Raw genomic sequence first — 21,248 nt, 5'->3', positions numbered from 1 at the left:
CCATACTGTACAGTACGAGCCGCAGACTTGCATCCTCCCGCCCCCATCCAAACACATCCGTCACTACAGAGGAAGGAAAACAGGGAGGAGGGATCACCGGGATCAGGGATCGCTTATCCGCCACGTCCGTGTCAAGCCAAACGCGCGATTTATTCCAATAACAAGCCACCATCTCACAGGGACCTCGCCAAGAGGACGTTTTGCTTGTACTGGATACGGGTAGGACGACATGGGGGGACACAAGGCGTTTGTGCTCTTACTTGCGGCGACCTTGACGCTCTCATCCGAGGTGAGTAGGAGTAGAACCGAGGAAGCCCACCACCACCTCACAACCACCATCACATTCCCACCAGCCTGTGGCCGAGTGTCAGTGCTCCTTTTCCGGGTTGCTTTGTCTGCAGGTTACGGTGCCATTTCGTTTTCATGTCAAAATGAATATAACGCGAGACGAGATTAGGGTTCTATATTATACTTTTACCGTAACAGCATTACTTCTTAAAATGAAATTTAACCATGGCCTTGTAACATCTAACCTACTATTATGTTCCTCAAATGACTATGAACATAGCGTGTGGAGATGCGCAATCTGCACTGTTTTGAGCACACAAATTTTCCGCATAGATTAGCATCTGCTAAAATTGCAAGGCTACCAAGGCCTAAAGCCCAACTCCGGTGAAATTGATGATTAAAAATACACGTTTTTATATTTTGGAATAAATTCGCACATTGGGTGCTTGTTCGCTCTCCAATTTGTTTTGGGCTTTAAATGGCCAGTAAGCTTTGCGTAGAAAATGACGTTTATGAAGTTATCGCTTGTTAGCATTTTTGGCTAATTGTTGCACCACGCAAAGGCCACAGGTCATGTCTAACAAAACAAAAGAAAAGCCTCTCGATGTGGTAATAACTCGCCTTGCCACACGAAAACTATAAATACCACGTTATTGTTGGCACCATTTCAATCATCTGTCAGAAGCCATTTAGGCTTACTTGGAACGCTGTGCAGTTATGACACAAGCAAGATGGCGCCTCCCGTTTGCGGCTTTTGGCTACGGCCCAGGGAATCAAATACACTAACTACGGTCCTCCTGAAAACACGGGGACGGGGCCAATGTCCACAAATTTGACACACTTAACACATTACTTTCAAATTATTAAGAATGTTATATGTATCATGGTCATTTTTTGTTGGGCTGTTTATTTAGTGCAACCTTTTAATGAAAGCTGTATCAATTACCTGAATCTAATTATTTCCAGATTTAATTTCATAATCTCTTAATTATTGTTGTTGTAGTTTGGAGTGCCGTAGAACTGCTCTGCATCATAACAGGTGTTTCGTTATTCATTATTACCTTATTTAGCTTTGTGAAAAAGTCAACAAAGGTTGTCATTGTGATGCAGTGCAGCGCTCTAAGATTTGGAAAATCCTTGTAGGCTACGTGTGTACTAGGCCTTATTCAAAAGTTTGAATATTTTCATCCATTCAGCCGTTTTACACATATGTTGTATGTCCAATTTTGTCATTAAAAAAATTGCACATTAATGGGATGTCTGTAACGCAGAAACCGCATTAACGTAAACATTTTAAAAATGGAAAAATGGCCTTTTGGGGTGTAATGTGGAGAAATATGCTTTTCAGTATTAACTTACCGGTAGTCGTTTGCCTCCTTGTTTTCATCCAGTTCACTCAACTGTGAAGGCTCTCAAAAAAGAACTGTTAGTTTGGGGTCATGCTTGCAGTATTTTTTTGTCCGCTATGTTGCCAGGTGAGAACGGGTGGGATATTGTATTCAGACACATGCGTCGACCTCCCTTCCTTGGGCCACGTGTGGAAAATGATCTATTGTCTGGCTGAGTGGTCCATTTATCTCTGTTCCAACAGGGATCCAATTTCAAAACTTCTTATTTACTTACTTTTGTTTAAGAGAACAAAAAGCCATTTTTGCTTCACTGGTTAGGTATATAGTAATAAATTGCATAGCTTCCTATTTTTTCACCTGTCACATCCAGAAGTTTCCTGCTATTGTGTCCCCACTTCCAAAATGAAACTGCCGGTCTCTTCTGACCTCCGTTTTTAAAGGGAGCTTGAAATTGGGAATCTGAATATATTTATTTACCAGTAGTGAATGCACCACACTGTAAAACAGTTAAGGAAAATCATAATTATGTATGTAGAGCAACCTGTGGATGAAATAGTGAAGCTTGTAGTCTCAGCGGCCAAAATGCATGCAAGTACGGTGATCAAGGCAGCCGCTTAAATAAAAATATCCACACTCTCCAATTTATAGACAATGTGATTTAAAACAACACTTAACAAAATTCATAATTATATTTTTTGGCCTCCCACTGGATGAAGTATAGAAGCGTGTAGTCTTAGTGGCCAAAATACATCCAAGTACAAAGTGTCAGTGGGCAAATGAGGCAGCCACTTAAAAAAAAAAAATATCCACACTCTCTGCTCCCCTGTATATACAGTAGATATTGTGATTTAAAACAATACTTAACCGAATTTCTAATTGTATATACAGTAGATTATAGGCCTCGATGTGGATGAAATAGTGAAGCCATTGGCCAAAATGCATGCGACTACGTAGCGCACAATGAGCGTTGAATGGAGGCCATGGAATGTACACAGCGGGGGTAAAAACGGCAAAAAGATGACAATTTGATCAGTTTAAGTTCATGACATTAGAGTTGATTAAATTCTAACTATTTAAATGTTAGATATTTAAGAAAAAAAGCAAGAACGTGTTGATTTCAGCACATTTATCGGTATTAATGTATTGAACATTACATTTGTACTGGCTCGGTCGGGCTACCATCAGTGAACCGCGGGTGACCCGACGCAGTCACGCTGTGGCCCGGGCCATGAGGCCGCCGTTAATGTCGTACCCTGTCGTGTCAGCAGGATGAACCAAGAGTCATATTCTATACACAATACCTAAGAGAGAGACAAAAGCCTGGCATGGTTTGCATCATTCATTCCAGGCAGATCGATCACTTTCACATTCTATGCCATCAACTCAATATATAGAATTTAAGTTGAAATACAATAAATCAATAAGAAATACAACAAATGTGACATATTCTACCCTGTGAATAATGCTTAGCTTTGTGCATACAGGGCTTAAAGGGATACAATTTAGTATTTCTCCAGGATTATGGTTAAAGCTTATAGTTATGACTTAAATGCACAATGTTCTAGCGCAATGTTGTTTTTACCCTTGCATTTTAATCGCCATCCCTTATAGTGCAGATGTCAATTTCCTTTCCATTGAGCATGAGGGAAACTAATGATCAGTTATCCATTTTCGATGGTAACTGTTGTTATTTATTATTATGAAATATTATAGTGGCATCTCAAAACTCAAAAAACACCGCAGACGTGGGCCAGTGATTGATGTTGTATTGAGAATAATGCTTCCTGGACTTCTTGAACTTAGTTCGCTAGTTCTTTGAGCTACTTTAGACCCCAAAGTCATTCAGCCTCTGCTTGTTGTGCACAACCTCTATGATTTCAAGACATGATTAATCAACGTTAAACTCCGCACAATCAACTGAATCCTTAAAGCGGAAGTCAACCCAAACATATTGTTTTCAAGAATGTGATCAATGCAGGCCCACTAGTTGAAACATGGCATTCTGATTAATTATACATTTCTGGAATATGAGTTCAGCAGCAAAATCCACCCGATTTTAGCCATCTCAGGGGCCGGCCATTTTGTCACTTCTGTTGACTGAAAATGACACCACAGATGGTCAGAGTTCAGAAAACGACCAATCATGATTCAATGTCAGAAAACAGATGAGCTGTGATTGGTCGTTAGCTAAGCCCTGAGCAGTTGTGACGTCATTTTCACTCGACAGATGTGACAAAATGGCCCGCCCCAGAGATGGCTAAAAACGGGTGGATTAACTCTTATTGCACAAACACAATATTTATCAGAGTGCCTTGTTTCAAATAGAACATATTCTTGAAAAAAATGTTTGAGTTGACTTCATCTTTAAATGACCAAGTAATCAATAATGATGGACTCCCCTGCTGGCATGAGACTGAATAGCGTTGCCCTCTATGTTTATCCAGATACCTGCCGATGACTCAGTGGGTTTGCTGACTGAGCCACAGGTGGCCATGTTCTGCGGCAAGCTCAACATGCACATCAACGTCCAGAGTGGCAACTGGGAGTCAGACCCTTCAGGCTCCAAGAGCTGCATAAGCACCAAAGAGGGTATCCTGAATTACTGCCAAGAGGTAGGGTGGAGTGGAAAGACGGTAAGCAGGTGCCAAGGCAGGAAATGTTGTGAGAATAGTTTTTTTTTTTTTTCTCTAGGTGTATCCAGAACTTCAGATCACAAATGTTGTGGAGGCCAACCAGCCCGTCAGCATCCAAAACTGGTGCAAAAAAGGCCGCAAGCAGTGCCGCAGTCACAATCACATCGTGGTGCCCTACCGCTGCTTGGGTATTCCCCCTGAATGCTGCCAGTGTATGCAAATGAGTTTGTTTAATCTGCCACTAAATTTAAAAAAAATGTGTTTCCAGTCGGGGAGTTTGTGAGCGATGCCTTGCTGGTTCCTGACAAGTGTAAGTTCTTGCACAAGGAGTATATGGACCAGTGTGAGAGCCATCTGCACTGGCACGCTGTGGCCAAAGAGGTGCGTCACTGTTTGAGTCCCCCATGGTGAATCTTATGCTCCATTTCTTTTGCCGTCTGGTCCCTTTCAAGATGCAGATTCAAACGCTTTTTTTTTTTTTTCAAATCACAGGTTCCGAAAAGACTTCATGAATGAAAATTATATGTTAATCGCGTTTTTTTGGGGATCCTTAAAAAGTGTTAAAAGGCAATGAATCTAAAAACAAGGCCTTTATTGGCATCAAGATTTCGTAAAGCTCACCATGGTCCAAAGTATGCTCATTGAGTTTGTGTGAATACTCAGATGCTTGGAAAATTTGAGGGAACATTGGTCCCTAGAATTAACCCGCAAAAAAACAGAAAATAAAATAAAAGTGCTCCACAAAATTGGAAAGTTGCTCCTCAAATGAAGTTATTGATTCGCAAAACTGCTTCGCAAAGGTTTTTTTGTTGTTGTTTATTTTTAGCCTTGCAAATGAATTAATAAAAACTTCAGAGTGATTAAAATCCACAAAAAAATCACGAATAATGTTCTGAACCCCCCAAAAATCCTCAATGGACAAAGTAATATTTTAGTAGGTAGTATTTCAAAATCCAAGGTAGTATCAGAGCCATAATTCTGTTAGGCAGGGCACCACCTGTGTATGAATGAATGTTGAAAATGCGGGACAAAAGTGTGAAGTTTGACTATCACTCAGGCTTTCCGCCTTGTTGTGTTGAAAACATTTTTGCAAACATCCACTGTTGCTGCGAATAATCTGATTACAGGATGCTGTGTTTACTGTGTTGGTTGGTTAAAGCCCAGATCTTCTGTTATGGCTCCGATTACTAAGGACTACCCATTTGGACAGTAGTTCTCATTACGCCAAGTCACGATTTTTCATTTTTCATCCATCAGTCCTGCGGAGACCGTGCCACCAATCTCCATGACTACGGGCTGCTGATGCCGTGCGGCATTGACCTTTACCGAGGGGTGGAGTTTGTGTGCTGCCCCATCGAAGCTGAGCAGGAGTCCGATAGCGCAGGGCTCGATGACGAAGAGTCGGACGTCTGGTGGGGTGGAGCTGAGGCTGAGAACAATGATAACAGGTATCCATCTTTCTTTTTGGGTTGTTCATGAACTCGCTTGACAATTTCACAAATTCATGACGAAGGCAAACGCACATTTTTGGAAATAATGACAAAATGTGGATTGGTTGCTGAATTTGGTTTGTGCCTCATTAAAAATGACTACAGTCGACAACCAATCGGTTATCAAATGAATTGATATTTTTGAGACTCTCAACGGTAAATATTCTCTGATTTTTGTAGCCCTCCGTAAAAGACTGATTTTCTTTGTGTTGAATCAAAATAAAACACGTGCAAACATTCCATTTTACTTTGGAAAACAATGATCTACATTTTTGCTGATTTTTCTGACAGATGGTAGACCAAACCAGAAACTGCATAATAATAATTTTATGTTTCTGCATTTTCTGCACTTCCAATTTGAAATAATGTCCTGTTTTTGACTAAGGAGATTACATTAAAACATGCTTTATTACAATCTGATTCATCAAATTTAAAATAATCTTTAGTTGCAGCCCTATTATCAAATGAATCGATAGTTATTTTGTTAATCGATTTTTTTTTTTTTTTTAAGAGTTCCCAAATCCTCTGAATTTCAGCCTCTCTGAGTACATGTTCTCGGATTTCTGTAGTCCTCCATGAAAGCAGACAGATTATCTTTGTGTTGAATCAAAATAAAACATTTGCATATGTTTTTACTCTGGGATCAAAATGCGCTGAATTGTTATCATTTCCCACCTCTGGTAACCGCTGAGTACATACAACAAATTTGATTGACATACCCCATCAATTGATTTTGTCAATAAAATGTTTCAATTGTAAAGAGAATTTGCGGAATATCAACGTTCATATGTGCACTGGCCAAAATATGTGAACAATGTTCCTACCCCCAGCATGGCACAGCAGGCGGACACGGAGCCACCTGCCGCTGAGGAGGAGGAGGAGGAGGAGGAGGATGATGAGGAAGATGATGAAGAGGCTGACCCTTTTGAAAGGGACGAGAATGACTATGAAGAAATTGATGAGGAGGAAGACGACGACATCACCAACGAGCGGGATAGCGACGAACGCAACGCTAACGTCGCCATGACAACCACCACCACCACCGAATCCATTGAGGAGGTCGTCCGAGGTAACAAATAAACAGTTGTCTTGTTTTTATTCATATTTGTGTTCATTTTGGATGATTATTTTCTACGTTGCTTTATTTATTTTTTTGTTTTTGTGTCGCCATCTCCGTGTGTACGCGCCTCAGCCGCTTGTTGGGCACGCGCCGACTCGGGCCCGTGTCACGACATGCTGGAGCGCTGGTACTTCATGCCTGAAAAGGCCCGCTGCGCCCCCTTCCTGTTTGGGGGCTGCGGGGGCAACAGGAATAACTTTGATTCCGAGGAATACTGCCTAGCTGTCTGCAGCAGCTCGTGTAAGTTCCAGGACGGAAAAGCGGCCCAAACCGGGGTTGTCGTCAACTCTCCGACGCCTGACTGCTCTAACTCGCTCTCTTAAGTACTCACATTTTCCTTTCAGTCTTGACCAGTCTGAGAGGACTGACAGGGAGATTTCATTTGTGATGAATTTTGTAGGCTAAAATAATTTTATTATATTGTGAACAATTGTGGGTTTCATGTTTTTATTGTTTAATTTGAATTCAAGAGTACTAAAAAGGCTTAAAATATCAAATGTCCCTGTATAAACGTTGACAGCCCTAAATGTCTAAATGTCGATTTTCATTCATTTCATTTGCAAACTGCCAGGCCCACATCGGATATGGTTGAAAACTCTTTGAATTAAAAATGAAAATTTCACATCTTCCGACACTGCTAATTTAACATAAATGCCAACTATTATTGACAAGGATATACTACAAAAGTGTATTGGTGCCACATACTGACCGCCCCCAAAAAAAAAGTTCAACATCCCATTTCAACATGATAAGCTACGACGTTGAAACGTGTTAAGTTTGGCGTCCGCATTCATCATGACAAAACAAAGCAATTACTTTCAGTTCAGGTCACTGGCGTAGGTATGTTTGCCTTCTTTCAAATCTTTAATCATTTTAAACACGTGGTCTTATTTTTCTATACAGTATTAGAGCTTTTATGTAGCTAGTATGTCTGATTTATAAGGCATGAAAACTGAACCGGAAGTCAAACTTGTCACGTTTTAACGTGGTAACGTATCTTGTTAAAATGTGAAAATTAATCACGTTATAATATTATGATAGTGATTTTTTTTTTTTTCTGATGTGGCAACAATTCGCTTCCGTAATACACTGTGTACATTCTACTAACTGGACTTCATGTTATCATTTTTACAAAATATTTTATTGCTATTATTTTATAATATTTATTCAAAGTTGACTTTTTTTCTATATCATGGAATCATCTATATCATTTCTTTCTTTTGTATTTGGTTTTTATTATTATTTTTGTTCCTTCCATCCTTGCCATAAAAATAATCCAAACTAATTGAATCATAATAATGACAGCTCAAACCAAACCCACTCTAGTCATTGAAACAAAAATCTCCTTGGTACAGTTATAAACTGTAGTAGGAGAGATGTTGAAGTACCGTAGCTCCCTTTTTGCACAACAGTCCCACTAATCTGATAATCACCTCCAGATCACGCGTGGACTCATCTCATTCGTCTTATTGTGTTCTAAGCGGTCAGTCACACTAACTGATACTTAACCCCAGCATGTGAACCAGCGAGCGCTTAAAAGCTGGAACATACTGCTGCACGTGCTCGCATGTCTTGCTGCAGCAGTGCCTCGACTTAGGATGTTGTCATGTCATGTCATTAGTGAGCAGCTAACTGTTTGCACCTGTGTGTGTGTGTGAGGGTGGTGGGGCGGGGGTCATTTTAGTGCGATGTTAGCGAAGCAGCTTCTGTCTTTATCATGACTCGGCACTTCTCGTCTTTATCTCCAGGCTCCCACGTCCCGGCATAAGCGCATTTTGCACTGGGACACCCCCCCCCCCCCTTCATTCCATAATAACACGTTTTCTTGTATACTGGTGTGTGTACAGCGTCCCTTGTTTCTAACCTGCTACCCTATTTCCTTGAATAGTGGCCTCCTTCTAATAGACACCATACCTAAATGAACGCCTCATCTCAAAATGGATGTATCACTTTTTCTTTTCAGTAAAGAAATGAACATATTGTGCCACTCGTATTCTGTAATAAACCATTGCAGTATAAGTAGGTTTCCACCAAGATAGGTAGTTTACTTAAACAGGAAGTCAACGCAAACATATTTTTTTCCAACATATTTTTTTCAAGAATATGTTCTATGCAAGCCCATTAGTTGAAACAGGGCATTCTGATAAATATTGCGTTTGTGGAATAAGTGTTAATCCACTCGTTTTTAGCCATCTCCGGGGGCGGCCATTTTGTCTTCTGTTGACTGAAAATGACATCACAACTGCTCACAACAACCAATCACGGCTCAGATTCAGCAAACAGGTCAGCTGTGATTGGTTGTTGTGAGCAGTTGTGATGTCATTTTCAGTCGACAGAATACAAAATGGCCGCCCCCAGAGATGGCTAAAAACAAGTGGATTCACTCTTATTCCACAAACACAAGATTTATCAGAATGCCATGTTTCAACTAGTGGGCCTGCTGGGAGCATATTCTTTTAAAAAAATGTTATATTTGCATATTTTTTTTTTTTTTTTTTCAAGAATATGTTCTCAGTAAGCCCACTAGTTGAAATGATTTAATATTGCACAATAATAGTGATTTTATTTGGCATAAGAAAGAAGTCAAATTGAATCTATTTGAAGAGAGCACTGCATATTCTGGATCAAATTATTATACAAAAAGAAACTGATGCCTCATTTCAAAGAAATGCCTGGTCCTCTGCATTTGAGTAAATTAAAAACTCTGGCCACTGAGGAAATACGGTGTTTGTTTTTGTTTTAACAGTGCTTGTTTTAAATGTACGTGAGCCTGCGTTCTAGCGGCATGAGGATCATTCTTACTATTTTTTCCCCTCAACTTTTCCGTCAACTCCCTTGCACGTCGCTCTATATTTGATCTCTGCCATCATTGTCCTTCCTCGTCCTTCTAGTGCCCACCATGGCGCCCAGCCCCCCAGACGCCGTGGACCAATACCTGGAAACCCCCGGCGACGACAATGAGCATGGCGACTTCCAGAGGGCGAAGGAAAGCCTGGAGGCCAAGCACAGGGAAAAGCTGTCCCAGGTGTGTGCTGTGATGCTTTGATTGCGGCCTATCGTGCATTGGGCGTACACGCAATGACGGGCTCTTGATCCTCAGGTGATGAAGGAATGGGAGGAGGCTGAGCGGAAGGCCAAGAATCTCCCGCGTGCTGATAAGAAAGCTGTCATTCAGGTAATTGTGCAACATTGCAAGAATTAGAGAGCCATTTTGAGACATCACGCAGGGTTTTTCCTGACTCAAATTAAGGCTCAGGTGGTACCATTCTGATCACTGCCCGGAGAAAGAAATGACCTGGATGAAAGAGAATATCCACTAGCAAATATCCACTTTTTTTTCTCTGCCATTGCAGTTAAAAAGCACACCCGACAGTTTTCATAATATTACCCTAACCCTAACCCATCCCCCCCCCCACCTCTCACCCGCCGCCTCCCGCCCGTGTGCCGCCAACCCGCGCGAGAGTCTTTCGAGCCCGACGCGGCATATGTCCCAACGACAGTAAAAACCTTGCAGTAGGTCCAAAAGTATTGGGACACTTTGCGATTATACCTACAGGAAGTGAAAAGAGGTTGTTGTTGGTTTTTTTTCCCCCTTTCATGGACCGCTCTCTCGCTAGATTCTCATAAGGATGTTTCTGCATGTGTGTGCACTTGCAGCACTTCCAGGAGAAGGTGGAGGCCCTGGAGCAGGAGGCCGCCGGGGAGAGGCAGCAGCTGGTGGAAACCCACATGGCCCGCGTAGAGGCTTTGCTCAACAGCCGCCGACGCATGGCCCTGGAAAACTACCTCGGCGCACTGCAGGCCAACCCTCCACGGGTACACAAACACTGTTTCCCATTAAACAGCACTCCAAACTGAAACCTTAATAATAACACAATGGTTCTGTTATGGCTCATGTTCAAAAATGCATTTAAAGAGGAAGTCAACCGGAACATGTTTTTTGTTTTTTTCTAGAATATGTTCTATGCAGGCCCACTTGTTGAAACAGGGCAATATTGCGTTATGGAATTTAGCAAAATCCATCCCTTTTTAGCCATCTCCTCAGGGGGGGCGGCCATTTTGTCACTTCTGTCGACTGGAAATGACATCACAACCGCTCAGGGCTCAGGTAATCACCAATCCCAGTTCACCTGTTTTCTTAAGCTGAGCCATGATTGGTGGTTACCTGAGCCCTGAGCAACTGTGATGTCATTGTCAGTCGACAGAAGTGGCAAAATGGCCGCCCCCCCCTGAGATGGCTAAAAACAGGTGGATTTTGCTGCTTAACTCATAATCCACAAACGCAATATTCACCAGAAGGCCGTGTTTCAACTAGTGAACCTGCATAGAACATATTCTTTAAAAACAAAAAAATGTTTGGGTTAACCCCCCCATTAAGTATTTAAATTGCGTCCTTCGATGTAATATTGCCACATTTAATATTCCCTCACCAGCCTCGTCAAGTCCTGAGTCTGCTGAAGAAATACGTTCGGGCCGAGCAGAAGGACCGCCAGCACACAGTCAAACATTACGAGCACGTCCGAACCGTCGACCCGAAGAAGGCGGCACAGATCCGGCCTCAGGTACGCCGCCTGATACCCGGTCGACATGTAAATGACAAGAGAGTATCTGAAAATGATCAGAGGTGGGTAGAGTAGTCAAAAACTGGACTCAGGTAAGAGTACTGTTACTTTAGAGCAGGGGTGTCAAACTCATTTTTGTCACGAGCCGCATTGTTTTTATGGTTTCCTTCCGAGTGCCGTTAATGACTGCAAACCCTGCAAATGTACGACCCCCTTGTTCTACGTAAACGCAAATTGATGAATATCTAGTTTTGAAATCAGAGGCTAGTTACAACCGTGTATTCAAATATTATTATATTTATTTTAAAAGGGGGGATTGGTAACAAAAAATGCTTGCAATAGCGCAACATTTTCAAAGTGAAGGCAATTTGCAGTTTTTTTATTTTGGCAAGAAACATGAAGTCAATGCGATCTTCTGACTGCGAGTCGCACGGCGTTCTTTCACTAGATAATAAGGCAAGAATGTCAGTAAGCGCTCACTGTCTCCTTCCTTCAGGTTTTGACACACCTGCGCGTGATTGATGAAAGGATGAACCAGTCGCTGGGTTTGCTCTACAAGGTGCCCAACGTGGCCGACGAGATCCACAGCCAAGTCTGTAAGTTATCCACGTTTCAATTCTTCGATACAAGTGTCAATTATGTCTCGCTCAGTTTCTGTCTTTTGTTCCGCTAGCCATCATTGTGCAGCGGGTTCAGTCCGAGCTTTCTCAACAAGTATCTTCCTTGCAGAGTGACAACAGGGTGAGTCGGGTCGTACGCTCACACTTTCCCACACATGCTGAATAAATACAGGATCAACATCGAGAGGCGACTCGGCACGCGTGAGCAGATGTTAACAAGGTCCTCTGTCTCCGTAACCAGGTGGACGGCAGAATGAGTTACGGCAACGACGCCCTCGTGCCCGACCAGGCGTACAGCTCGGCTCCGATGGATCCCGGCCTCGACGGGCTGGGCTTCATCCACCCTGAGAGCTTCAACCAGCCGAACACTGAAAACCACGGTAACACGCGTGCTTACTTTATAGGGGTGTAACAACGAATCGGAAATCAATTTAAAATGGGTAAATCGGGTTGAATCGACTAATCAATTCGAGAACTTGATTAATCGAGCACATTTTGAATGTGTAGATCAAATTATGCGCCCAAAATCATTGCATATTGTGTTTGTGGTTGGCTGCCGAACCACACTAGTGCACCGAGACAAGCATGGTAGCAATTTTTTACGAATCGAAAATCGGGAACTGAAAATCGAGTCGACGCTTGAGTGAATCGTTACATCCCTATTACTTTATATACAATATATTCACTGACTACTACGACCTAATGACAGATTTACGTAAAAGCGCCCAAGATATGAGAAACAAATATCTCAAATATCTTGCGTTTCTTCGCAGTTGAACCTGTTGATGCCCGCCCACTTCCAGATAGAGGACTACCCACACGGCCTGGTATGTGCTTCTGGTCACAGGCTGCATATAATACATCCTTTACAAAGATAATAATGCTCACTTTTGATTGATTGACAGGAGGAGAAGTTGAACAACTGTCCTGCACTATGCATTTTTTGATTGACTTGCAAGTAGTTCATATGCAAAAAAGACGCAGAGATAGATTTCTACCACGACAGCATTTGCGTTTGCAAGGGAGCTGTGCTTAAAAAAAATATATAAATAAATCTTCCCTGAGGTGTTATGCTTGTTGTGTTATTTGGACTGCGGTGTCAGCGGGCCAGCTCGCTTGTCAGCTTGTGGAGTGGCCGCGGGGCCGTCCATTTCTCCACCGCTTCACTCTGTGCCCGCCGGCACGGGGGTCCGCAAAATAGAGACAATTAGGGGAAAGTTAATTAACTGCTTATTAAACACAGCCGCACACATTATTCAAATTGTGGCTCGCACAACACACGTGAGTCTCATTTATTCACCATTTCCAAGACAGATTTCATAAACTTTTTTTTTTTTATTAGTTTTTTTTAATCATTCCAATTTGGCTGGCTTGGTAACAACACTGTTCTCTTTGGTGTGTTGAATTAAATTTTTAAGGCCCCCCCCCCCACTTTATGGGGTCTTTAATTTGTTTTGCTCGGTCACATGTAGACAAAATATGAGAAACACCTCTCAGTATTATACCGTGTGCATAATAAGTCTTTTGTAAAGGCTGAATGATTTGTCATGCATGCTTTATAATGTCTGCGCGTTTTTTAAAATATTTTTTAATTTTTTTTTTTTTTTATATATATAAAGTGTCTGCCCTGAAGCCAGAAGAGATGCCCCAAGTGCGTATGGAGACTGAGGAGAGGCAAAGTGCAGGTTATGAAGTCCACCATCAAAAACTGGTAATGAAAACCACCCACCTTGGAGTTGTATTGGACTGGTCGGCGCTTAGGGTTCCGCCACTAAACCCGCACCCCCACTCCATTGCGGATTAGGTGCCGCTATAAATGACCGCTATTGCGCATAAAATCTGCATTGTGCCGCGATCCGTCGATACTGCGACGCCACTACCGCTTCCGCCTTTCTAATGGCGCCGACACCTTTTCAATGGCAGGTCTTTTTTGCCGAGGACGTGGGCTCCAACAAAGGCGCCATCATCGGGCTGATGGTGGGAGGTGTTGTCATAGCGACCGTCATCGTCATTACCCTAGTGATGCTGAGGAAGAAGCAATACACTTCTATCCACCACGGCGTCATCGAGGTAAAGGAGCGATTTCCAATTTTTCTCAACTAGCGCTGCAGCGTCTGCTCTGATAATGGACTTCATTGCATTTAATTGTGTGTTGTTGTTGTTGTGTTTTGTTTTTTCTTTAAGTTAAGAATTTAATACATACTCTAATAACGGTGCCGTACTCTCTGCAGATGAGTGAGTGATTAAAGCCGCTCCTGAGCATTTTATGAGGAAATTAGTCCACCTGCGTTAACATGATATTCATATATTTGAAGTCCCTGAAATAGGGCTGAGCGATTAAGGAAGATAATGTAGTTGCGATGTTTTTTGCTAATGTATGCAATAAAAATTCATCTGTATTACCAGAAACGATATCAGATTTCTGATACACACATGTATTGGTCTCATGTGTTAGGTTTACACTAAAATAATGTCAAATGAAAGATGGATTAATATGAAAAGCAGTTTATCTCCTTCAATTAAAGTTGTTAATATATGAAACACTCGGACCCGCCCGCAGGCTTCTACGCATTCACAACAACTTCTCAAAATTCTAGCAAACTACTGTGGCATAAAAAGGAGTCCGAGTCATAAATCAAATTGCAACAAGAATGCAAACAAATCTGTGGCTTTCTCACTCCAACGTTTCAAGTTTCGTGAAACAATGATACGTGAACATGTCGTTGATAACACTTCAGGAGAAGTCAACCCAAACATATTTTTTTTCAAGCATATGTTCCCAGCGGGCCCACGAGTTGAAACACGGCATTCTTTTCGGAATATAAGTTAAGCAGCAAAATGCATTCGTTTTTAGCCATCTCTGGGGGCGGCCATTTTGTCTTCTGTCGACGGCTGACCTGTTTTCTGAATCTGAGCCGTGATTGGTCGTTGTGAGCAGTTGTGATGTCATTTTCAGTCGCGAGAAGACAAAATGGCCGCCCCCGGAGATGGCTAAAAACGAGTGGGTTAACACTTATTCCACAAACGCAATATTCATCAGAATGCCGTGTTTCAGCTAGTGGGCTTGCATAGAACATATTTTTGAAAAAGAAAAAGCTTGCGTTGACTTCCCCAGTAAGAACAGACCACGCCGAGACATTAAATAAATAAATTATGGGTGTGCATCTCTCCAATAAAAGACGATTCTATACAATTCAAGGACAGTTCATTTTAAAGAAGAGTAATTTGATTCAGTGGGATTGTGATTTGATTCGATATGGTACGGCTGAGTTTGAGAGTGTATATGATGCAATGAGTTTCTCGTTGTCGTTTTACAAGATGAATGATCTTGTCAGTACGGCAAGTGTGTCACTTCCTTCAAAGATATATCTTGACGATTCTCTACAGGTCTGGATATATTTTGAAGTGGAAAGATTCGGTTTTATTCGATGGATTCACATCTTTTAAAAAGCCAATTTTCCAATTCAAATCTGTTTTTGTTACACCCCTAATACATATGTATTTTAAAAAATAAAGCCTATCAACTGATTTTGTTTGTTTTCCAAATTGCAGCCTTTGAGATTTCGAAAAATGGCTTTCTACTACATTGCAATTGTCAATTTGAATTCAAATGAGGCTTCAAAATTGTGGCAGTCAAGTCGGACTTTTAAGAGTTCCTTGTTGTGTTTGGTGCTCAGGTGGATGCAGCGGTGACGCCCGAGGAGCGTCATCTGGCCAAGATGCAGCAGAACGGCTACGAGAATCCCACCTACAAATTCTTTGAGCAGATCCACAACTAAAAAGACAACCCTCTCGCTCCCCCCACTCACAGGCGCTGTTCCACTCTCTGCTCCCATTTGACATTTGGGGAAAAAAAAAAAAGGAGAAAAAAAACAAAAACGATCGCGCTCATTTTAAAGGCTGAATATTTTTGGTTTGGGCCAAAGGCAGCAGACGTGGAGCGAAGCCTGGTGAAACCCCCTCAATTGCACAAAGTAACACTAACGGAGTGAGACAAGGGTACCCTGTGTCGCCTGCACATTTAAGCTAATCACACGATACCCCTTCGCAGTGTTTGTACTCAACGAACTTGTCGACTGACTATAGCTATACACTATATACAGTACATATATATGAATATTATTATTATCATCATCGCAACACTGTGCTACCCAGCTATTTAAACCATCCAGCTCAAAACATTTCAGGTATGTTTCAAGAATCAAAATTTGATTTGAATTTTTGTGTGTAATATATGAAGGAGATTAGCTGTACGTCTATGTAATGCATGGCCACATCGACGGATGCAATCCAACTGTGTCCGGCTCGTTGACTTTTTAGATATTTTAGCGGGATTGTACATTTCTGGTGTCTTCTTTGTGATCTTGTGCGATATGAAGAAGAAGAAGAAGAACAAAAATTCAGAATGCTTCAACATTTTTTAAGATCATCTCCATGCTTCTATTGTTGTGTTAGCTGCATGGGCAAAAAATAAATAAATAAAAGTAATTTAAAAAAACTCAAATACTTATTATATGTAATATATGAAGAGTAATAGTATCCGAAAGGAAGATGATCGTGTTACTGTTTGCGTTTTATGCACTCTGTCTTTTTTCATTTTGGGGAACGTCTGATTATCACCAAGTACAGTGGAACCTTCCAAGTGGAACAAACTTTATGGAAATGGAAACGACTAACAATGTGTTTTGCTTTGTTTTTAGCTTTTTGTGCAAAGGATACTAGTGAGAGGAAAGGGACTAACTGCTCAGTACAATATGGGCAATAGAAGTTCTTCAATATCAGTAAATACACGACACTCCCTTCTCCATTACCGTCAGATGAAGTATTTATATATTACACATGTTTGATACGGAACTAGATTAATTCATGTCACATTATGTCCAAAAGGAAAATGGCTTTGTCATGAGAAAAGCTCTGAAGTTAACCAGTGTGAATGTGTTTCTGTTCACGGGGTTCCACTGTATTAGCCCCCAATGCAGACTTTATTTATTGGACCTTTCAACAGATCCACTAGAATGGAGCTGGAGGCTAATATCCAAATCATTCCTGTTGAATCATTCCGTAATTGATTGTAAATCACATATTTGGGCAAACTAGGCCTGTGTTCTGTGCCCAATCATTCCCTCCCCCATCCCCCCAGTTTTAATCGTAACAGATTAGTATTTGGGATATTAACGATTAGGTTTTTGTTTTGTTTTTTAATTCCACTCCATGATACCGGCCCGCCATTTGTTTCTTCATTGCAACTGTGTGTCCTGTCCACCGTTTGGTAGATCTGTAGTCGACACATTCACATCTTGTACCTTCAACCCATCGCTCCTTAACATCAACATATCATATCCCAACACGGACATGTGATCTGAAGCTTTTGTTCAGGAGAATGTTTCAAAATAAGTACCGGTATGTGTTTTGTAGTTACATGAACCATTTGCTTAACAGTTTCTACTGCCACCATACCATGAATAAAATTTTGAATGTACATGTACAATTGCCCGTCTCTTGATTGCCGTAAGCGATGGTCCACGTACACAAATGCTCAACGTAACAATGCTGTCAATTTATATATCGGTAGCACTTTTCCCAATTAAGGCGAGCTGGAGCCTATCAAAGTTGACTTTGAGCAAGCTGCCAGGTACATACCGCTGGACTGGTTGCCAGCCAATCATACGGCACCCAACCAATTCACAAAGACAGTTTAGTCTTCTTTACCATTGTCAATTGGAAAGTATGAGGACTTATATAGCATTATATCATTACACTGCTTATTTGATATATTAACGTGCCATTGGTAAAACAGTGTAGGCATAAAGAGGTTATGCAATAACAGGTTTAATGAATAAAAGACACACACAGAAACACAAAAGGGAAAACAGACCTACGGAAAAGACACGACAGTTTGCAGTTTTAGCTACTCTTCACCCATAGCTGACTTGATTATTTCTGCTCTTTTCTCGCTGGCTGCCTCCTTAAACTTTGTGATGGCCTCGTTACAGGATTTTTCCTGCAATTGAAACGAAACATGACATCAGATTTAAAAAAAAAAAAAAAAATCTAATTTAGAGCAATCCAAAAATGACATACAACTTCGAAAATGTGCCTCTCCAATTGCAGCTTGAAAATCTCCTCCACGGTTAGATCTCCCACGTTCTTTTTCAGGGCAATGAAATGGCACGAAGGCGAATGGGATTTGTGTTCTTTTCTGTCAATAAATGGAGACACAAATAAGATGTTCCAGAAGCAATCTTCAACATTGAAGGCAAATGTGTTTGTACAATGTGAGCTCTGGGTTGGTGCTTTTAAACACTGAGGAATTAGCATTACAATTACGTTGCAAAATATGAAGGCTTATGTTGTTCGACATTCAGAGCTCAGAAAGGATACCAAAAAAAAAAACTGCTCATGTGTGCAACAGTAGACATTTGAGGATCATAGCAATGTGTCTGTCTGTCGTACTCTGGGTCATCATCAGGCTCCCATCCTTCCAACTCTTTCAGACAAAAGAAACACATAGCAACATCAGGGCTGTTATCTGAAGGTGTGTGGATGAAACCAGCCTTTGCCATCTGTGGAAAAACAATGACATTGATTACAACAATTACATTGAGGACAGGACGGTATGGTCTTTGAATCTTAAACTAATACTTTCACTGCGCTCACGGGGGAAAAAAAACAAAGACATTCTCAAAACAGGTTTTGCTCTTTTTTGCCCTTCTGCATATGAACTACAATGTAACCGTGTTGCCAAAGACTAACATAATTAGCGCACGGTTTGAGTCAAAATACTGACGTTTTCCGGTGTGCAAGTGCAGTCTTCGTCGAATGGCCAACTCTCAAACGTCTTCAGCCTATTTTCGTAAAGGAACATATTAAGGCTGTCTTCGTCAAATAACTGCTCCATTTTGTGTTGATTTGCGATCTTTTTGAATGTGTTTTTAGTCACTATGGTTTCAAATTCCTGTCGCCTTTCGACGGTGTGTTTTGATTGGATGAGAAAAAAAAAATTTACGGATTTCTTCTTCATGAATGCGTAAACACGGGTGTTCCGCGGTTACCGCCACACAGTGGTCATTCTGCTAACAGACGAACCAAAACAAAACATGTTTGTTTATAAGTAGGTCGCAAAACCTACAGAAGGAATTTGTGTGTAAAATATGAATTATGTATGTTTTCTTACATCTAGATGAGGATTTTCACATTTCCTTAATTATAATACTGTATCAAAAACTAGGAATGTGCAAATGTGCGTTCACATTTATTCACGTATTTATTTTTGTTTATATTGTTCATCTTAGTGTAGTTTAGTTATGTATTGCACATCACATGCACAAAATAAATGTTTTATAAATGGCCCGTATTTGTCATGTGAATTGCCTGTGCAAAATATTTGAATGAAAAAAATGCCAAGAAGGGTAATGGTAGGTGTGTGTGGTCAATAAATTAGTAAAATATAACTATGGTCCTGGACGGCACGACGCGTATGCATGCACGCACGCATGCAGTTGTAATAATAAGCGACACCATGCATTTCATGTACACACACTTGTAGAAAATGGTTGGCTCTGTTTTGTATATAGGGGGCGTGAACGAATCTTTTTATGTTTTGCTTTGGATGTTTTACAGCACTTTGAGTTGAATTTTTATGTATGAAAAGTGCTATATAAATAAAATGTGAGTGATTGATTGATTGATTGATTGATTGATTGGTTGATTGGTTGATTGATTGATTGATTGATTGATTGATTGATTGATTGATTGATTGATTGATAATGAAAATTAACTAATGAAAATCAGACATAGCTTTTGAATTGTGGCTTTATTTTATTTTATTTTACTTTTTAGAGTTCACGAAACAGGCAGCCCTTGACAAAAATGATGGTAGGCTACCCCTACAAAAGAGTGAAAATAATTTGATCACAGGGACATGTTCAATATGTCATCTAATAAGCATCACGATGTTTTAGGCCAATTACCATACTTGTCTCAACATTTTTTTCTTTTTCTTTTATATCAGATTACATTTTTCATCAATAGTTTTCATATTAGGTACTTAATGACTAACTACCCAGTACCACGAATGGGCACAATTCTTCTGTGGCACTTGAAAAATATTTTTTTAAGGCTCTCTCTGCTGACTTGAAAAAGACCAAACTATTAGCAGTACAAAGGTGGTACACTCTTAAAACAGTTGGGTTAAAAATAACACAATTTTGGGTCAGAAATTAACCGTTCCACTAATTGGGTCAATTTGACCCACTTTCTTGCATTGTTTTGTACAAAACAGTGCAATTTTATTGGTTGTTTTGGACAAAACTACCCATTCTTTGGGTTGTTTTCTGCATAAACAACCCAGAAAGTCGTGGATTGGTCCATTTCTGACCCCAAATTGTGTTATTTTTAACCCAACTGTTTTTTTAAAGTGTACTAAGAATATATCAAAATTTAGTTGTTTTTTTAGCTTGTTTAATAACTTGCATTTAGTGCAAACAACCTGAAATGTGAACAGTTAAAAAATGAAAATGATTCAATATTTTATAATAATAACAAGAAGTGGCGTTACTCAAAAACTTTATGCAGTAAAGGAGGGTTGTTAAATATTAAATATTGATGACAGACTATGTCTGTACGTGGTCAAAAATGGACACCATCAAGCTAACCCGATGCAAAATCGTCACACCCTTTTCTTGGCTGGACAAGCCCAGAGGTGCAGCCTGAGCACGCCCTGCTTGTCCAGCTTGGACAGCAGGCCAAACTCTATGGTCATGTTATGCACAGCGGTGGGCTTGATGTCGTCGTAGTCGTGTTCGGTGAGCATATGGAGTCCATCCGGGTGTTTGTCAAAGGGCCAGAAGCCATATAGGTCAACTTCGAAGCACAGCTCCAGAGCCAGGCTGGCCATGATTATGCCCGTGTTGGGCTGATAGCCTTTCAGGCCATTGGCTGCAAAGAACTTGTACAGATTGCGTAAGTAGTTCGGGTTGAACGAAATGGCACGAATGGGACTGTTGAAGTCATTTAGGGTGCGGGCCGCCTGCATTGACACATTGGTGTTGGAGCGGTAGGAGAAGGTGTGAAGGAGCATCAGGGCCTTGCCTTAGCTCTGGACCGCTTCCACAAATTTCCGCTGTGGTCCTAAGCCCGGCAGATATTCGTACCTGTGGAGGAAAAGCACCGGTGTGATTAGCATCT

The 21,248-nt window shown here is 41.0% G+C and overlaps 3 protein-coding genes across 4 annotated transcripts; 1 reads left to right on the top strand and 2 right to left on the bottom strand.

Moving 5' to 3' along the window:
* The first annotated feature begins 16 nt into the window (after positions 1-16).
* Positions 17-17,541, top strand: appb (amyloid beta (A4) precursor protein b). Of its 2 annotated transcripts, XM_086051103.1 has the most exons (18): positions 17-289; positions 4,082-4,249; positions 4,329-4,458; positions 4,539-4,651; positions 5,528-5,718; positions 6,591-6,829; positions 6,953-7,120; positions 9,772-9,905; positions 9,981-10,055; positions 10,538-10,696; positions 11,314-11,442; positions 11,939-12,038; positions 12,116-12,183; positions 12,304-12,442; positions 12,836-12,889; positions 13,682-13,773; positions 13,986-14,132; positions 15,740-17,541. In XM_086051103.1, exons 1-18 carry the CDS (start codon positions 230-232, stop codon positions 15,839-15,841), a joined length of 2,268 nt encoding a protein of 755 aa, XP_085907229.1. In that variant the 5' UTR covers positions 17-229; the 3' UTR covers positions 15,842-17,541. The 2 variants fall into 2 exon arrangements, with proteins under 2 accessions (XP_085907229.1, XP_085907230.1); XM_086051104.1 differs by lacking the exon at positions 6,953-7,120 and having other exon boundaries at positions 21-289.
* Positions 17,542-17,875: 334 nt separating this feature from the next.
* Positions 17,876-19,049, bottom strand: LOC147136316 (baculoviral IAP repeat-containing protein 5.2-like). The gene is made up of 4 exons (XM_086051826.1): positions 18,850-19,049; positions 18,516-18,625; positions 18,144-18,261; positions 17,876-18,063 (listed from the first exon to the last, which is right to left on the bottom strand). The coding sequence occupies exons 1-4, from the start codon at positions 18,958-18,960 to the stop codon at positions 17,971-17,973; spliced, it is 432 nt and encodes a 143-aa protein (XP_085907952.1). The 5' UTR covers positions 18,961-19,049; the 3' UTR covers positions 17,876-17,970.
* Positions 19,050-20,484: 1,435 nt separating this feature from the next.
* Positions 20,485-21,210, bottom strand: LOC147136315 (alpha-2,8-sialyltransferase 8E-like). The gene has a single exon (XM_086052278.1). The coding sequence runs from the start codon at positions 21,139-21,141 to the stop codon at positions 20,731-20,733; it is 411 nt and encodes a 136-aa protein (XP_085908404.1). The 5' UTR covers positions 21,142-21,210; the 3' UTR covers positions 20,485-20,730.
* Between the last annotated feature and the right edge of the window lie 38 nt (positions 21,211-21,248).

The sequence above is a fragment of the Filicampus tigris genome, chromosome 14 (genome assembly GCF_054856515.1).
Source record: "Filicampus tigris isolate MCC_2025a chromosome 14, RoL_Ftig_1.0, whole genome shotgun sequence".
NCBI classification, from domain to species: Eukaryota; Metazoa; Chordata; class Actinopteri; order Syngnathiformes; family Syngnathidae; genus Filicampus; species Filicampus tigris.
The sequence above is the reverse complement of the archived record's forward strand: the minus strand, read 5'-3'. Positions and strand labels throughout refer to the sequence as shown.